Source organism: Macrobrachium nipponense, chromosome 19 (assembly GCF_015104395.2).
Source record: "Macrobrachium nipponense isolate FS-2020 chromosome 19, ASM1510439v2, whole genome shotgun sequence".
Lineage (NCBI taxonomy): Eukaryota > Metazoa > Arthropoda > Malacostraca > Decapoda > Palaemonidae > Macrobrachium > Macrobrachium nipponense.
In genome coordinates this window covers 38,260,874-38,279,540 of record NC_061088.1, presented here as the reverse complement: position 1 = coordinate 38,279,540, position 18,667 = coordinate 38,260,874, and the positions used below count along the sequence as shown (strand labels likewise).

The 18,667-nt window shown below is 40.4% G+C and overlaps 1 protein-coding gene across 1 annotated transcript in view; it reads left to right on the top strand.

The window, feature by feature from the left end:
* The window catches only part of LOC135211457 (angiopoietin-related protein 7-like), a 142,177-nt gene that overhangs the window by 113,032 nt on the left and 10,478 nt on the right, over window positions 1-18,667 (top strand). The window contains exons 6-7 of the mRNA XM_064244769.1: window positions 18,172-18,402; window positions 18,523-18,666. Of these exons, the coding sequence (XP_064100839.1) occupies window positions 18,172-18,402; window positions 18,523-18,666 (375 nt within the window). The remainder of the gene's footprint in view (window positions 1-18,171; window positions 18,403-18,522; window position 18,667) is intronic.

Genomic DNA, 18,667 nt, shown 5'->3' with positions numbered 1-18,667 from the left:
TATATAAATATTACAAATAATTATATATAATAATATATATATATATATTATATCTATATATTATATATATATATATATATATATATATACATTACTAGATATATATTATATATATATATATATATATATATATATATATATCTATATATATATATAATATATAAATATATATATAATATTATATAGTATATATATATTATATATATATATATATATATTATATATATTTATTATACTATATATATATATAATATATATATATATATATGATATATATATTATTTATATATTTATATATATACATATATATATTATATTTTGTTCATGAAACTTACCTGACAGGTATATATATAGCTGTATTCTCCAAAGTCCGATAGAATTTCAAAACTCCCGGCACACGCAGCGGGCGGCCAGGTGGTTAGTACCCATTCCCGCCGCTGGGAGGCGGATATCAGGAACCATTCCCATTTTCTATTCAGATTTTTCTCTGTCGCCGGTAGTATGAACACCTGTTTCCATTACCTCCGCCTAGGATTTTGAAAAATGGTATTGTTATGATACAATAAAGTTTTATGCATTACTTACCTGGCAGGTATATATATAGCTTATCCTCTTGACGCACTGGCAGAATTTCAAAACTCGCGGCAACCGCTAGTACACTGGTAGTTCAGGTGATGGCCACCCCGCTCCCGTGGCGCTGGTACTTGGAACTATTCCCGTTTTCCTCAGATTTTCTCTGAACCCTGTCTCCTGAGGGGAGGAGGGTGGGAATTTAATTATATATACCTGCCAGGTAAGTATGCATAAAACTTTATTGTATCATAACAATACCATTTTATGCATGACACTTACCTGGCAGGTATATATATAGCTGATTGACACATTTGGAGGTGGGTCATAGACAGCAACATCGTCATAATTCAAAAATTAACTAAATTTTTAGAACTATGTATTATGTTCCTTACCTGCTAAGGTAGCTGACTTCGTAGGTCCTGCCTCTTAGCCTGCTAAACCTTAGTAGCTCTCAACTAGGACGTGACCTGTTTGTTGAGAAAGCTAACAATAAGGGCCTGACAACTGGACGTGACCAATTTGTTGACAGAGAACCCTAGCCCTCATTTACCACGGGCATTCATGCTAGGAAAGTTAGTCACCTGAACCACACACACATATAATAAACACTAACCAACAGACTGAGCTGGTCTTAACCTTCTCAGACAACCATAAAAAACACTATAACCTAATTAATATAAAAACCTAGCATGTTATTAGGTTATGGGGTGGAAACTCCTTTGCCCAGTACTGTACCTGAGGATACATACGGGCCTAACGTTTGACAATTATCAAAAGTTGTCTTCACGTCTCTAAGGTAATGAGAGGCAAACACAGAGTTTGTCCTCCAATACGTTGAATCTATAATGTCCTTGAGGGCTAAATTTTTCCTGAATGCTAAGGACGTAGCTACTGCTCTCACCTCATGAGCTTTAACTTTAATTATACCGAAGCATTCCTCCTGACAAAGCAAATGAGCATCTTTAATGACTTCTCTTACAAAGAAAGCCATTGCGTTTTTAGACATAGGTCTAGTAGGATCTTTAACGGAGCACCACAGAGAACATGAAGTTCCCCTAATGCTTCTTGTTCTTTCTACGTAAAACCGTAAGGCTCTTACTGGGCAAAGAACCCTTTCTTGTTCTTGACCTACCAGATCAGCCAGTCCTTCAATCTCAAATGATCTTGGCCATGGATGCGAAGGATTCTCATTCTTTGCTAAGAACTCCTGTTGAAAAGAACAAACTGCTTTGTTGTGCTTCCATCCTATTTGCTTGTCAATAGCTTGCAGCTCGCTAATCCTTTTAGCTGTAGCTAAGGCTACTAAGAAGATAGTTTTCTTCGTTAGCTCTCGCAAAGGCGCACTGCCCATAGGTTCGAACTTATCCGTCTCCAAGAATTTGAGAACGACATCCAAATTCCAAGAAGGGGTTCTGCACCGTCGATCCTTCTTTGTATCAAACGATCTGAGGAGATCTCTAAGATCTGCGTCATTGGACAGGTTTAAACCTCTGTGTCTAAACACTGCAGACAACATACACTTATAGCCTCTAATCGTCTGATTAGCCAAACCTAGTTCTTTCTTCAGGTATAGCAGGAAATCTGCAATCTGTGTCACAGAGGTACTGGATGAAGAAATCTTCCGATTCTTACACCATTTACGGAAGTTCTCCCACTTCGACTGGTACACTTTGATAGTCGATGGCCTTCGTGCTCTTGCAACTGCCTTCGCTGCTTCTCTAGAAAACCCCTCGCTCTGACAAGTCTTTCGATAGTCTGAACGCAGTCAGACCCAGAGCGAGGGTGTTCTTGTGGAACCTGTCGAAGTGGGGTTGTTTGAGAAGATCTACTCTCGTGGGTAGACTTCTCGGAGAATCTACTGTCCATTCCAGTACCTCTGTGAACCACGTTTGGGCCGGCCAGTATGGGGCTATCAGGGTCAGCCTTGTTCCTCGACTTTCCCTGAATTTTTTCATTACCTTTCCTAAAATCTTGAACGGGGGAAAAGCGTACGCATCTAGACCCGTCCAATCTAGTAGGAAGGCATCGACTGCGACTGCAAGAGGGTCCGGGATTGGAGAACAATAGTTCGGTAACCTCTTCGTCGCTGCGGTAGCGAAAAGATCCACTACTGGAGTGCCCCAGAGCTTCCACAGTCTCTGGCATACTTGAAGATGCAACATCCACTCCGTGGAAAGCACTTGTCCGTCCCTGCTCAACAGATCCGCCCTGACGTTCTTCTCTCCCTGAATGAACCTGGTGAGCAGGGTGACGTTTTCTCTCTGCGACCAAAGAAGAATCTCCTTCGCCAGGTTGCAAAGGGACAACGAGTGGGTTCCTCCTTGTTTCCGTATATATGCCAGAGCTGTGGTATTGTCCGCGTTCATCTGCACCACTTTGCCGCTGATCCACGGTCTGAACGCTTTCATAGCCAAGAAGATCGCCATCAGTTCCTTCCTGTTTATGTGCCATGCCTTTTCTTCTTCGCTCCAAAGGCCTGACTCCTCCCGAGGGCCCAGCGTCGCTCCCCAGCCTGCGTCTGACGCGTCGGAAAATAATATCCGGTCTGGGTTCCTCTGCTGGAGTGACGTACCCTCTGACAACCTCTCCGGAACTAGCCACCACTTTAGTTCCTCCTTTATCTTCGAAGGAATTGGAAACCGGAAGGAATCTGGTTGCGATCTTCTTGGCCAGACTTCGTTCAGAAAGAACTGTAAGGGCCTCATGTGAAGTCTCCCTAGTGAAATGAAACCGCTCTAACGAAGAGAGTGTCCCCAGCAGGCTCATCCACTCTCTCGCTGAGCATTGGTCTTTCATTAGGAATTCTTGCACTTTCCGTATACACATGGTCTGCCTTTCGGGTGACGGAAAGCCCGAAAAGTCACTGAGGATATCAGAATCCCCAAATAAACTAGTTCCTGAGAGGGGATCAATCGTGACTTTTTCCAGGTTCACCATCAGACCCAGTTGCTGAGTTAATTCCAATGTTACGTCCGTGTCCTCCAGACATTGCTGTTTTGATTGTGCTCTTATGAGCCAATCGTCGAGGTAGAGAGAGACTCTGACTCCTGCCAAATGAAGCCACTTCGCCACATTCGACATCATTCTTGTAAAAATTTGAGGAGCCGTGCACAGCCCGAAACACAGGGCTTTGAATTGATAAATCCTTCCCTGGATCACGAATCTCAAATATTTCCTGGACCTTGGATGAATTGGAATATGGAAGTACGCATCCTGAAGGTCCAGTGTTACCATCTAGTCCCCTGGTCGTACCGCTGCCAGTACTGAATCGTTCGTCTCCATCGTAAACTTGGTCTTTTCTACGAACAAGTTTAGCTGGCTTACGTCCAGTACCGGCCTCCAACTTCCTGATGATTTCGGTACTAGAAACAGACGGTTGTAAAACCCTGGGGATTCGTGATCCAGAACCGGTTCTATTGCCCCCTTTTCTATCATGGTGACGACCTGATGCCAAAGAGCCTCTCTCTTCTCTAAATCGATGTAATGAGCCCCTAGGGCTCTCGGAGCTGTAGCGAGAGGTGGTTTCTTGAGAAAGGGAATCTTGTACCCTTCCTTCGCTACCTTTACGGACCAAGGATCCGCTCCTTTGCTTTGCCAGACTTCCCAGAAGTCTAAAAGTCTGGCCCCCACACAAGTCTGGAGGACTTCTGACTCATTGTTTGGTTGAAGTTTTGGCCCCTCTTTTGGTTGGAACTCTTTTCCCTCTAAATGCTGGTCGAGCGAAAGTCCTACCCCGAAAGGGCTGCTGTGCTGTCTTCGTATCCTTCGTAGTCTTATTCATGACCTTAGAAGGTAAATACTTCCTTACCGATGACGTAAGAAGATCTTGAGTCGCCTTCTGAGTGAGGGAGAGAGATATGTCCTTAATGATCTCTTGCGGGAAGAGCTGTCCTGACAGAGGAGAGAACATCAACTCCGACTTTTGCGCGTTCGACACTCCTTTAGCAGCGAACGAGCATAAGAGATGTCTTTTCTTCAAGACGCCTGCTGTAAAAATTGAAGCCAAATTCATTAGCTCCATCTCTCAAGGCTTTATCCATACAGGACATAATACTTCTCGACAACTCGGATACTGACGACTCTTCCATCTCCGAAGTTCGAGCCAGGGCCCCCAACGACCAGTCAAGAAAATTAAACACCTCAAAGGTCCTAAAGATACCTTTGAGTAAATGGTCGAACTCCGACGAAGTCCACCACACTTTGGCTGAATGCAAAGCATGTCTACGGGAGCTATCCACTATGTTGGAAAAGTCTCCCTGGGAGGAGGCAGGCACTCCCAGGCCAAGACTTTCCCCCGTAGCATACCAAACACCAGACTTCGAAGCCAACTTGGCCGGAGGAAATACAAAAGAAGTCTTCCCCGACTCTTTCTTCTCCTTCAACCACTCATTTACGCGTTGAAGGCTTTCTTGGCCGAAATGGACAAAGTCATTTTCAAAAACGACGATTTCTTGGCTGTCTTCGTCTTCGAAAATTGCGACAAAGGGCGATGGCGGGCCTGAAGGTTGAAAATCTCCTTCAAACAAAGAAAGAAGGCACTCTGTTAGCCTCCTGTAGTCCGAAGAAGGAGCTTCCGTCTTGTCCTCTTCCGCACTCTCCGCAAATTCTTCCTCCTGCGAAGAAATATCTTGAAAACCAAGATCCTGCTGACTCTCCAATTCAGAGTCCTTATGCAGCTCCTGTTTAGAAAGCGAATGCGGCACTGACTCCCTATAAAACTCCTCTCTTCCTTGTCGAGACAATGTTTTGACTTGCTGCCGCCTGCGTCCTGCGTCCTCCTGAACGTATGCGTCCACCATGCGTCCATCACTTCTCCTCTTGCGTCCTGCGTCCTGTACTTCGTCCTTCTTAAGGGACGCACTGCGTCCTGGATCGCGTTGTACGTCCTGCGTCCTCTTGGAGGACTTAACCGGGAGAGACGAGTCCTTACGTCTAACCGAAGGTTGTTCGGGCTTCTCCCATGATTGAACAATCACTGCCAATCTCTGCTGCATGTCCCGCAGCACCTCCTTCGTTTCCGCCTCCTTACGAGACTCCTGATGATGAGGAGATCGAGGACGCACCGGGCTAACACGAAGCGGCGAGCGAACTTCCAACTGACGTGAAATCCTCTTCTTTTGATAGGGATCACCTCTTCATCCTCCGATGAAAAAATCTCAGGGCTACTCCACCCTTCTTGGTCGAAAGCCCTTTCCTCCTGTGAAGAGGACGGAAAGTATGACCTCTTGAGAGGACGCGATACTTCCGCGAACCGCCTACTCCTTCCCGAGGCTGAACTATCCGAAGAATAACGGCACTTCCCAGTATCGCCTTTTCTATGGCGTACTGCAGCAGCCTGGGACTTATCAACAGGAACTGCCTGAAGGACGACTGATCGCAAGTCAACCCCTCTCGCCTCCCTTCGACTGTCGACATGCCTTCTCCCTTGGGTCTGGGAGCTTGACAGAGGTCTCGGTCTAGGAGCACGAGAGAGACGATCAGGCGCCCCTCCACTACACTGTCACCAAACACTTCCACTTTGTCTGTTAATCGTTTAATTTGGTCTCCCATGGACGCAAGGGCAGCGAACACTTTCACTATTGTGGATCAGTAGTATCCTCAGATACAGCAACTGGAGCAGGAGAAACCTGGGGGGAAGGTGCTACATCTACATGTGAATGAGCTGGAGAAGACACATGCAAAGATTCATCCAAAGGTTTACTCGAAGATCCCGATCTTTCACTCCTAGATACAGATCTTCTAACCCGATCTTTTTCTAATCTCTCCACATACTTCATAAGAGCCTTCCACTCTTTCTCATTCAGACACTGACATTCATTGCACCTATTGTCCCACGTACATACAAACTCCCGACACTTCTTACAAATAGTATGTGGATCTACCGATGATTTCGGCAGTCTCACTTTACACCCTTCTTTCACACAAACTCTAAACATACTTCCTGAATCAGACATACTAAACAAGGTCCAAACAAAATGCGATTGCCACTCTTAACTTCGTGAATACGATACCAATATCCAAAAGTCAGATAACGAGCAGGAAATTCTAACAGAGAACCAACAACGATGTTGCCGGTTCGGCTGGCAGAGAAAATCTGAGGAAAACGGGAATAGTTCCAAGTACCAGCGCCACGGGAGCGGGGTGGCCATCACCTGAACTACCAGTGTACTAGCGGTTGCCGCGAGTTTTGAAATTCTGCCAGTGCGTCAAGAGGATAAGCTATATATATACCTGCCAGGTAAGTGTCATGCATAAAACTTATTTGCCTTGAGTATCCTGATTGACTTTTGTTTTTTTGGACTGGATTGTTGGCTTGGCATACGCGATAGTGGTTTGATTTGGATTTTGGCTTTGACTTTTCTTTAATAAGATGTCTGGATCTAGTACTAGTTTCAGTGTGTGTGCTGTGCAAGAATGTAAGGTGAGGCTACCGAAAGCTTCGGTAGACCCTCACTCTGTGTGCACGAAATGTCGAGGTCATGTGTGTTTGTTGAACGATAGATGCATCGAGTGTGAGGAATTGACAGATCTTGAGTGGAAGGCGTACGATTCTTATATAAGAAAGCTTGAGCGTGATAGAATTAGGTGGTCTTCCTCCAGGAGTGCTTCTATGAATAGAAGTCAGGGTAATATTGTATCACCATCGACCCTCCCTGTAGATTTTATTGAACCTAACCCTGTAGTGTTGCCTTCGGGCAATCAGGAGGTATCTACAGATGGAAACGTGCTCTCTACGATCATGGAGTTGATTCGTGCCCTGGAGTCAAAAGTGCTCGTGCTACAATCGGATGTGTTGAAGTGCAATGAAAGTGTTGGTGCATCTAGTGTTGTGGAGGGGGCGTCAGATCGGTGCAAGGGCGCAAGACGTCGCATAGGCGGCCGTCGTCCTTGTCGCCCTCTTAAGAGAGGTTTTAGAGAAGAGGACGCTTCACGTCCTCCTTCTCAACCTTTTCATTCGTCACCTATGTATAAAGATGATACTCTTCAGGATGTTCCGCGGGATGTTACCTTCCAAGATCTTAGTGTCGAAGTTAGCGGTGAAACAGAAACGGATTTCTACTTCTAACCCTACTTCAGACAGAGGCAACCTCTTGCGAACAGGGCCTCAGGGATTAATAACATCACGGTCTTTGAAGGACGCTGCTGCTAGAGAAGAAGGAGAATCGTCTAGTGATTTGTGTCCTGTGGACGATGAAGAGCCAACAACGTCATCCTCCTCGGATTATAAGACGTTGACTCACCTTCTGAAAAACTTGTTCCCAGATAAGTTTCAGGCACCAGTTCCTTGCTCTCCGCCTTCACAGTTGGCCTCATCGAAGACCAGGAAAGCACCTGGCTTCGTTAAAATGGCCACTTCGCTCTCTGCGAAGAGAGCATTTAAAAGAATCCAAGATTGGATGGACTCTAGGAAGGCAAAAGGCAACACTTCCTTTGCTCTTCCTCCATCGAGACTAAGCGGGAGAGCAGGAATCTGGTACGAAACGGGAGAGGAAGCGGGACTGAAAGCTCCGTCTTCCTCCCAAGGCGACTTCGCTAACTTGGTTGACGCTCCGAGGAGGTCGTACCTTTCATCGGCAAAAGTTTCCTGGACCATGTCGGAAATTGATCACCATCTGAAAGGGATCTTCAGGACCTTAGAAATATTTAACTTCCTGGATTGGTGCTTGGGGGCCCTGGACTTACAATCCAAAAGCCCAGACTCGATTTCATTGGAAGAATTATCCAGCGTGTTAGCATGTATGGATAGGGCAGTAAGGGATGGCTCTGATGAACTGGCATCCCATTTCGCTACTGGACTCCTAAAGAAGAGATCTCTATACTGCAGTTTTGCAGCGAAATCAAGTGATTCCTACGCAGAAGGCAGAATTGTTGTTCGCCCCTTTTTCGACACATCTTTTCCCGCAGTCCATGATAAAAGATCTGTCAGTTAACCTGCAGGAAAAGGCGACGCAGGACCTCTTGACACAGTCTTCCAGACGTCCTACAGCCCAGGCTTCTACCTCAGCCACACAAGCCCCCAAGAAGAAGTTTAAGCCCTTTCTTGGAGCTCCTTCCTCGAGAGCTTTTCCTCGAGGAAGGGGGTTCTCTAGAGGCAAGGTCTCCTCAAAAAACAGAGGAAAAAATTGACATTTCTGCCCTTCAGGCACCTGTCGGAGCAAGACAAGCATTTTTTGCTCATGCGTGGAGAATAAGAGGGTCGGACACCTGGTCCCTCGATATAATCGAGAGAGGATACAAGATCCCTTTCCCCTCTGCTCCTCCATTGAGCACGAAGCCTATAGACCTGTCGCCCTCATACCAGCCGGAGAAGCAACAGATATTGCTCGACCTTTTAGATCAGATGTTAGAGAAGAGAGCCGTAGAAGAAGTCCTAATGTTTGATTCCCCAGGCTTCTACAACAGGTTATTCCTGGTTCCAAAGCAGTCTGGGGGATGGAGGCCTGTCCTAGACGTCAGCAGGCTGAACCTTTTCGTGAGAAAAGAAAAGTTCTGGATGGAAACGTCCCAGTCGGTACTAGGGGCTTTAAGACCAGGAGACTGGATGGTGTCATTGGATCTCCAAGACGCGTACTTCCACGTCCCGATTCATCCTCAATCAAGAAAGTTCCTGAGGTTTGTCTTGAAGGGACAGGTCTTCCAGTTCAGGGCTCTATGCTTTGGACTAAGTACGGCGCCAATGGTATTCACTCTTCTCATGCGAAATGTGGCGAAATAGCTTCACCTATCAAAAATGAGGGTCTCGCTTTACCTGGACGACTGGCTAATCAGATCATCTTCGGAGTCAAGGTGTCTGGGGGACCTTCAAACGACGTTACAGCTGACGAAGGCCCTAGGCCTAATAGTCAATTACGAAAAGTCCCATCTGATCCCCATGCAGTCCATTGTGTATCTGGGGATTCAGATGGATTCAGTGGCTTTTCAACCTTTTCCATCCAGGGAACGTCAGCAGAAATGCTTAGAAAAAGTGTCAGCTTTCTTAGGGAAGGAATGGATGAGTCGGCTGGGAACCATTTCCTTGCTGGAGAAGTTTGTTTCCCTGGGGAGGCTGCACCTCAGGCCACTCCAGTTTTTTCTAGCAGAAAACTGGAAAGACAAGCAAGATCTAGACACGACATTGATAATTTCCCAATCGGTCAAGGATCACCTGAAGTGGTGGCAAGATCCAGTCAAACTGTCAGAAGGACTGTCCCTCAGCCTTTTGAGCCCCGACCTAGTGTTGTTCTCAGACGCATCCATGGCGGGCTGGAGAGCAACACTAGGCAAGGAGGAAGTGTCAGGCCTCTGGAGAGGGGAACAGAGGTCCTGGCGCATAAACCTAAAAGAGTTGGAAGCTATTCGGTTAGCTCTCCAATTCTTCGAGGAAAGAGTGGTGGGCCGAGTTGTCCAGATCAACTCGGACAACACCACAGCTCTCGCATATATAAAAAAACAGGGGGGGGACACTCTCGGTCCCTGTTCGAGATAGCAAGAGAAATCCTCCTATGGGCGAAAGCTTGGAACATAGTAATCCTGACGAGGTTCGTTTCGGGAGTGCAAAATGTCCGGGTGGATCTTCTAAGCCCCCAACATCAACTGCTTGCCACGGAATGGACTCTCCACCTAGAGGTCTGCCAAGAGTTATGGAAACTATGGGGACGCCCGCTAGTGGACCTCTTCGCAACCTCAAAAACGAAGAGGCTTCCTATTTATTGCTTCCCGGTTCTCGACCCGGGAGCGATAGCAATAGATGCCATCCTATGGGACTGGACGGGGATGGACGTCTACGCTTTTCCCCCGTTCAAACTGTTAGCCATAACATGAGGCATCATTAACTGGTTATCGGCACATATACTACCAAGTTTCATTTTGTAAATTTATTTTGTACATATCTGTTTTCTAACCTTAACAAAGTCACTGCTAAGAGCTACAAATCACTATACTCCATTTTCTTTAGTGGGCTTAGCAAAATTTTTTTAATACTGTATCTTAAATACTTTTATTAATTTTACTTAGCATTTTAAAAATTTTATATTAATTTAATAAATAGATTTAAATGTCCTTTCAAATTAGTTAAGAAATTGATTTAATTGATATAAGGTGTGATAAGAACCACTGACCTGGCGTATACTTTTTTTTTTTTTTTTTGTTTTTTTTTTTTTTTTTTTTTTTTTTTTTTTTTTTTTTTTCTTTTTTTTTTTTTTTTTTTTTTTTTTTTTTTTTTTTTTTTTTTTTTTTTTTTTTTTTTGCGGCTATAGGCCGAGGGCGGGCTGGTTAGGCCTTGTTTAAACATACAGCATGGCAGACGCATGACAACTTGTTTCGTCAACTTCTTCCTGAGTATAATTAACCCTTAAACGCCGAAGCGGTAAACAAAAAATTGTCTCCCGTGTGCCGGAGGTGTTTCAGAGTGAGCGCGGAAGCGGAAAAAATATTCTTTTCAAAAAATCACAGCGCGCTTAGTTTTCAAGATTAAGAGTTCATTTTTGGCTCTTTTTTTTTTTTTTTTTTTTTTTTTTTTTTTTTTTTTGTTTTTTTTTTTTTTTGGCTGAAATTTAGTATGCAACCATCAGAAATGAAAAAAATTATCATTATCATATATAAATAATGCGATATATGATAGCACAAAAACAAAATTTCATATATAATTGTATTCAAATTGCGCTGTGCGCTAAACGGTTAAAGGTAACAAGTTACTTTTTTTTTTTTTGTAATGTACACTAAATTGCAATAATTTTGGTATATAACACATTGTAAAACGATAAAAGCAACACAGAGAAAATATTATCACAAAATAATGCATGATTTCGTAACGCGTGGACGTAAACAAATATTTTTTTTCAAAAATTCACCATAAATCTAATATTGTCCTAGAGACTTCCAATTTCTTTCAAAATGAAGACAAATAATTGAATATTACTATACTGTAAGAGTATTAGCTTACAATTGCAGTTTTCGACTATATCTGACGAGTTAAAGTTGACCGAATGTCGAATTTTTTTATATATATTTTTTATATGCAATTATTTCGGAAATAAGAAAAGCTACAACCTTCAAATATTTTTTCGTTTTAATTTTACATGAAATTGCGCACATTTTCATATATAAAACTCTATGAAATGCCTAATATGAAACGGAGCAAATATTCCGAGAATGGGACGTACGCATTTCGGAGATTTGTGGCGGAGAATCCGCGCGCGGAGGGAAGGAAAGATTTTTTTTTAAATTCACCATAAATCGAAATATTTTGCTATAGGACTTCGAATTTATTTCAAGATGAAGATAAATGACTGAATATTACTAGACTGTAAGAGTTTTAGCTTATAATTGCGTTTTTCGACCATTTCAGTAGAGTCAAAGTTGACCGAACGTGGTTTTTTTTCTATTTATCGTGATTTATATGCAAATATTTCGAAAATGAGAAAAGCTACAACCTTCAATTATATTTTTGTTGTATTCTACATGAAATTGCGCACATTTTCATATATAGAAATTTATGTAACGGCTAATTTAAATTGGTGCAAACATTACCACAATCGCACGTATGATTTTTTCGGAAGAGTTAACCCTTACCGCGCGGTACGTAAAGAAAATGTTATTTTTTTTCATAAATTCACCATAAATCGAAAATATTTGTGCTAGAGACTTCAAGTTTTTGTTGCAAAAATGAAGGTAAATGCTTGAATATTACTAGAATATAAGCATTTTAGCTTACAATTGCGTCGACCATTTCGGTAGAGTCAAAGTTGACCGAAGGTTGAAATTTTGGCAATTATCTTTATTTATATGAAAATATCTCAAAACTGATAAAAGCTACAACCATGGGTTGTTTTTAGTTGTATTGTGCATGAAATTGCGCACATTTCCATACATAAAACTTTATATAACGGCTAATTTTAAAATGGTGCAAACATTACCACAATCGCATGTATGATTTTTTTCGGAAGAGTTACCGCGCGGACGTAAGGAAAAGGTTTTTTCATAAATTCACCATAAATCGAAATATTGTGCTAGAGACTTCCAATTAGTTGCAAAATTAAGGTAATTGATTGAATATTACTAAAATATAAGAGTTTTAGCTTACAATTGCGTTTTTCGACCATTTCGGTAGAGTCAAAGTTGACCGAAGGTTGAAATTTTGGCAGTTTTCGTTATTTATGAAAATATCTCAAAACTGATAAAAGCTACAATCATGAGTATTTTATTGTTGTATTCTACATAAAAATGCGCACATTTTCATATATAATACTTCAAATTTACAATAGTACAAAAATTGTCAAAGTGACGAAATAATTTCCGAGATGTGTCACAGATACTTTTTAGTGCAGCAAGAAAGAAATTCGCGCTTGCGCGCCTGCGTAACGATTGTAAACAAAACAACACCTTGATCCGTGAACTCCCAGCATCCCCCAAGGCGCGTGATTCAAAAGTTTTAGGCTGGTAGGCCTATAAGTATTTTTCCGCGAATTTTAAAAAAACTTAAGTCGACGTAAAATACGTCCAGTCGGCACACGAGAGACAAAAAATGTCGCCGTAAAATACGTCCAGTCGGCAGTAAAGGGTTAACATAGTTTATGGTTGTAGAACTTAATAACCCATAAGATAATTGGTTCATATTACCTCCCTTACTATTTTGTACCCTTCCTATCCCATATCCTTTCCGATTCCTTATCTACAACCAAAATTTGAAGCGGCCTTCTAAACTACTCTTTCGTCGGAACGTGTCGGTAAGTAGAATAAATTTGATCAACGTACCCATTTATTTCTACGAACATAATTAGAGGTCGCTGGTTTTACTGACTAAATAGATAGGATTTGTTTTCTGTTTAGGGGTGAATTAAGATATGATTGTCCAAACTGAACTAACTTTAAGGTAGGTCGATATTACGATTCCCATATAGGCTAGGTCACCATGATCGCAGCTGACGATTCGAGTCAACAGTCGTTCGATAGGAAGCAGTTTCATCAATTAACATAGAACTTGCTTGTTTAAGACATAGTGCACTGTTTTCCTTAGCTTAGTTAATTTTAGAGCCCTTTTTACATAGTTAAGCTGTTGTAATATTGGAGTTTGAAAATTAATTGTGCATAGACTTAGACTGAACAATTTTGCATGGGTTTACGTAACTACATGGGCGTAATAGAACATTTAGCCAAAATTAGGTCTGTCTGTATACTTACCATTATTGTTTGTGATTAGTTTACCTTAGCTTTACTTTAACCGGGTCGAAACTTAATTAAATTCCCTGGCCTAACTGAACTTCCCTGGAAATCTTATGGCCTTGGTTTAATTTACTCAGTTCCCATTAGTTCAATTGAACTAACCTAAATTACTCTTGACCTGATTTTAATGAGGCTACTTAAACTTACAAAGCCGTTTATTAATCCTTTGGATTTCCTGACACAAGTCTGAAAACACGTTATGTGCACAGAAGAATTGTGTGCATAACAGCCCGTTCCATACAATTTATCTTATTACCAGAGGACATTCAGTGGAAGGAATTACCCTCGTAATTTGTAGTGTATATTCTTTCAATCTTCCCACGTGTGAAACAAACTTCCCACAGGGACTGCCTGTATTTGAATTCATTAAATAGGTATTTGGTTCTTTCTGGGAAAGGGCTAGCACTAACTTTTTCAAATCTTCAATTATAATTCAAAAAGCAGGTAGCAGCAGGAGATGTTCTAGTTTGAAGGGAAAGGCCACTACACATAGTTATTATGTTGATGTTTTAGGGGTAATATACCTGCTTCTGCTAACAGGGAGCTTATTGGGGATGATTGAAATGCTCCCTTACACAATAGTCTTCCTTCATGATGTAATGCATCTAGTGTTTTTAATGTTTCTGAAGCAGATGAATGTGTTGGGCAACAATAATCTATCATAGATAATACAGTTGCTTTGTATAACATTACCACTGTGTTATTGTCCAGTTCCCCACTTGGTTTGTGATAATTTTTCCAATATGTCAAGGGCTTTTATGCCTCTTGCTTTAATATATTTGAGGTGTGCTTTCCAGATCAGGTGTTGATTGAACACCATTCCTAGGTATTTAATATTTGTGCAAAATTTAATTTCAGTTTTATAAAGATATAACTTAATTATTTGATGTTTTAACCATCTTTTTTTCTCTAGAAAATAATTGCATTTGTTATATTTATGAAAAATTGGAATCCTACTGAATTTGCCTAGTTGGTAATATCTGTGATGGCTATATTGAGGATTCTTTGGGCATGTTTTAGCATGCTACTTGTATAGCATATGGTAAAGTCATCGACGTACAAGCCGTTTTTAACTCCTTTTGGTACATGTGTGATGTCGTTGATTACTAAAGCAAATAAAGTACAGCTTAGGACACTGCCTTGAGGGATTCCCTCTAATTTATAAAAATTTGAACATGATTGTCTATTCGAATTTGGAAAGTTCAATTTGAGAACATTTTTAATTAAAGTTGGTAAATGACCTCTTATTCCTGTAAAGTGAAACTTTTTCATGATATTGTCTCCATGTTGTATCATATGCTGTTTCCGTATAAAAAAATATTGTCACTTAATTTTTTCTGATTATCCATTTTTGATATGATATCGACCAGCTATTGATCCTGATTGTGATGATGTTAGAATTGATTCTTTTGTTATGACATGTTAGTCGTTTATTCACTATTTTATCTAATATTTTACATAAACAGCTTGGCAAAGACATTGGTCTATAATTGGATGGATTACACACTTGAATCTTCTCAAGGTTTGTTTATTTGGATAATGATAACTTGTTTCCATTTATCTGGAAAAACACGTTTCATCCGGATGGTGTTATAGAATTTAATAAATATGATTTGGCAATGGGGCTAGTGTCTATTATTTCGAATGATAATTTATCATGGTCCGGGGCCGATGGGTAACATAAATTTAGAGTAGTATTATTTAATTCATCCATATTAAATGCTTAATTATGTTTCAGATCTTCAATAGTTTCAAATTTGAGTATGGCGTCTTTTCCTTGTTTTCTTATATTTTGAAAATATTCGTTTAGATTGGAGTAGGCACTTACAGTTTCAAAGTGTTAACTTGTTGTTATAGATATTTCATATGGGTCATGATATAATTTCCCATTTTGGTTTATTGGACTTCTTGGATGTATTATATATTATCTGTTAATTTTCCTTAATTTTTGCCGTATATCTTTTGTAGCTGTATTTGTTGATAAGCTTGATACATCATTTTTCCATGATATTTTCTCAGGCATTAAATTTTGGAATTTGGCATTATATAATTTATAATATAATTATGTTCATTACTACTATCTTGTTTAGAATGTTAGTATTGCTGGTCAATTTGTTAAGGGTTTGAGCTGTGTTTTAAGTCTGCTAAGATTTCGACTTATGTTTGTTTGATTTTACTTAAAGTTAAGGTTTGGAGACCACCATGGGACAGGGGAATTTTTTGGGTGTGGTTTTTTTTTAGGTATGGCTTTATTGGCAGCATTTATGGAATTTGTGAAAAATTCACATGCTGTCTTGTGGTTTTGGTTATGCAAAAATGATGGTATATTTCTGGTAGGTATATTATAATTGTCCCAATCTACTTTTTGGATAGTATGTATTATATTTTACGGGTGGCAATATTTTATTATTTAAATGATTTAGTACAATGGGAAAGTGGCCACCAGTACGAGTCATCCAGGACATTCCACTCAAGTCTTTCAGCTAATTAAGTCCCGACTAAACACAGTGAGGTATCTACTGAAGTTATCTGTTCCAGAGAAGCAAAGTAATAAAAAATGCACCTATGTGGGATTCATTCAGTAACTTTTGTTGCTTTTCAGTCCTTGTTTTATGTTTGTTTCTTGTGTATTAGAATTATAGTTTTCTGTATAGGTGGCTAACTGTTGAATTGATGAGGGGTTTGGGAGGATTACTTGTCTCTAATTCAGAATTATTGTTTATGTATGGTTCAGTTATGATATTAGTATACCATTGGTTTTTATTTGTTTCTTATTAAATTTCTATGCACCCCAAAGAGTGTTCTGGATTTGATATTTTACTTAGAACACGGTGTAGTACCTTTCTAGCATTTACATTGTTTGAAGACGTACTATGGAAAATCGGAAGTGACGTTCCAATAGTCATTGGCTGTGCCAGGATTTTTCCATCACCAGGGGTATTTATATCTATAGGTCTATGATCCATAAAGATTGGGAGAAAAAAGATCTGTAAATCTTGAAAAGATACCATTGACTTTTTATGAGGTTCAGTCTTCCACTGATGGCACAAGTGGGAACAGACTCCCAAATGTCCGTGTCCCTACCCTACCTAAAAAGGAGGGCATAACATGATTAGTATGGCCCAAGTGTAAGCAAATCCCATTTGCTAGGACTGAAGTATTATAATACGTACAGTCATCCCCATCCTAATCACATTATGAGCAAACCGGACAGAATACCGAGAGTCCTATTCCTAGAACTAGACCCCCTGGAATGTGTGGCCCAGCTCCATAGAATAATTTCCGCCTGAAAAAACAGGTCCAAACATTGTCAGGTAGATGATGGTTCTACCAAAGTTCCACTAATTAGCTTCAGATTAACTCCATTTAAAGAAATGATATATTTTCCTATATATCAGATTTTGTAAATTTTGACATAAGGTGGAAAAATCCACAAATATTAATCCTAAAATACTTAATTATTAATATGGGACTCTTGGGTACGAAGCTAGGAAAAAAATTCCAGGGGTTCGATAGCCCCCTCTCCACATCAAGGTGGTCACAAGTTGTTGTAAGATGACTTTGAAATTATATTTTAAGTGTTATGGATGACATTTTAAGGTATGTTTGGCGTTTGAACTATCAAAATACAGCATTTTTCGAGGGAGGGTGTCAAGTATTCATGGATTTTCCCCTGCGAATCCCGTGGATATACTACAGATGTTAATCTTTTTGGTGACTTTCCTAATGGCATTAGGGGATTTAGAAAAAAAATTTTAACCAAGACTCAATGAATTAATTTTTAATAAAGATTGTGAAATAAGGTATATTTACGGCTTACCTCTTATAAAGTCCTGAGAATTCACCCCAAAATAATTTTTAAATCCAAATCTCAAGACTACTACAATCTTCAAGTAAGGTAAGAATGAGATTCCCAAACTCGGATATGGTCAAGGTGAACTTACTCAGAAGTAAATGACCAGTTCCAAATTAGGTATGTAGATGTCCTCTCTTCGAACAAAACTTAAACTTATTGTAACAATTTGGTCATACAGATTCAAGGATAGTTGCAACAATTTGGTTGTACACTCAGGTTCAAAGATAGTTGTAAAAATTTGATAAGACAATGAAATTTGGGGGTAATTACTGTTATGCACTCAAATATTTTCTTAATCATTGCTGGTTTAGATCTTGACTCAGGATTTGATCAGTAGTTAGTGGTTAGCCCATAAAGTATTTTTTCACCCTGCTGTTTTTATATTGAGCACTGTCCTAGCATTTCTCATTGACTGCCTCTCTTGCTTTTACAGAATATATAGTATCATCAATGCAAACCCTACTGTCTGTAATATGCTTTTTTTGTTTGACATTCTTGGCTCAGCTTTAAAATAAAACTTACCTGTTTTGTCTTTCTAACAGGTAATGATGCCCTTCATTCACTTACAAGTAGTGCAAGACAGATACTTCGTATAAACATGGAGGACTGGGATGGAGCAAAAAGATCTGTAGAATATAACTTTTTCATTGTGGAGGGTGAAGATAGAGAGTACCGCCTCCATGTAGGTGGATATTCGGGTGATGGAGGAGATTCTCTTGCTTACCATAACAATATGGCCTTCACTACCATAGATCATGACAATGACCTTCATGGTAAGTGGCACCAATCAGACTTTGCAGCTGTACATTTTATATGATGATTTTTTCACACATCATGGTGTTATGAAGGGAGACTACTGCCAACTGGCTGCTAAATTAAATTTTATTTTGCAGATGGCAATTGTGCGACACTGTTCGGTGGTGGATTTTGGTATAACAAGTGCCACCAAGTGAGTGCCACCAGTGTTCTTCTGGAGAAACAACAGAACACAAAGGGAATTAATTGGAGTGCATGGTATACTGATAGAACTACTCTGAA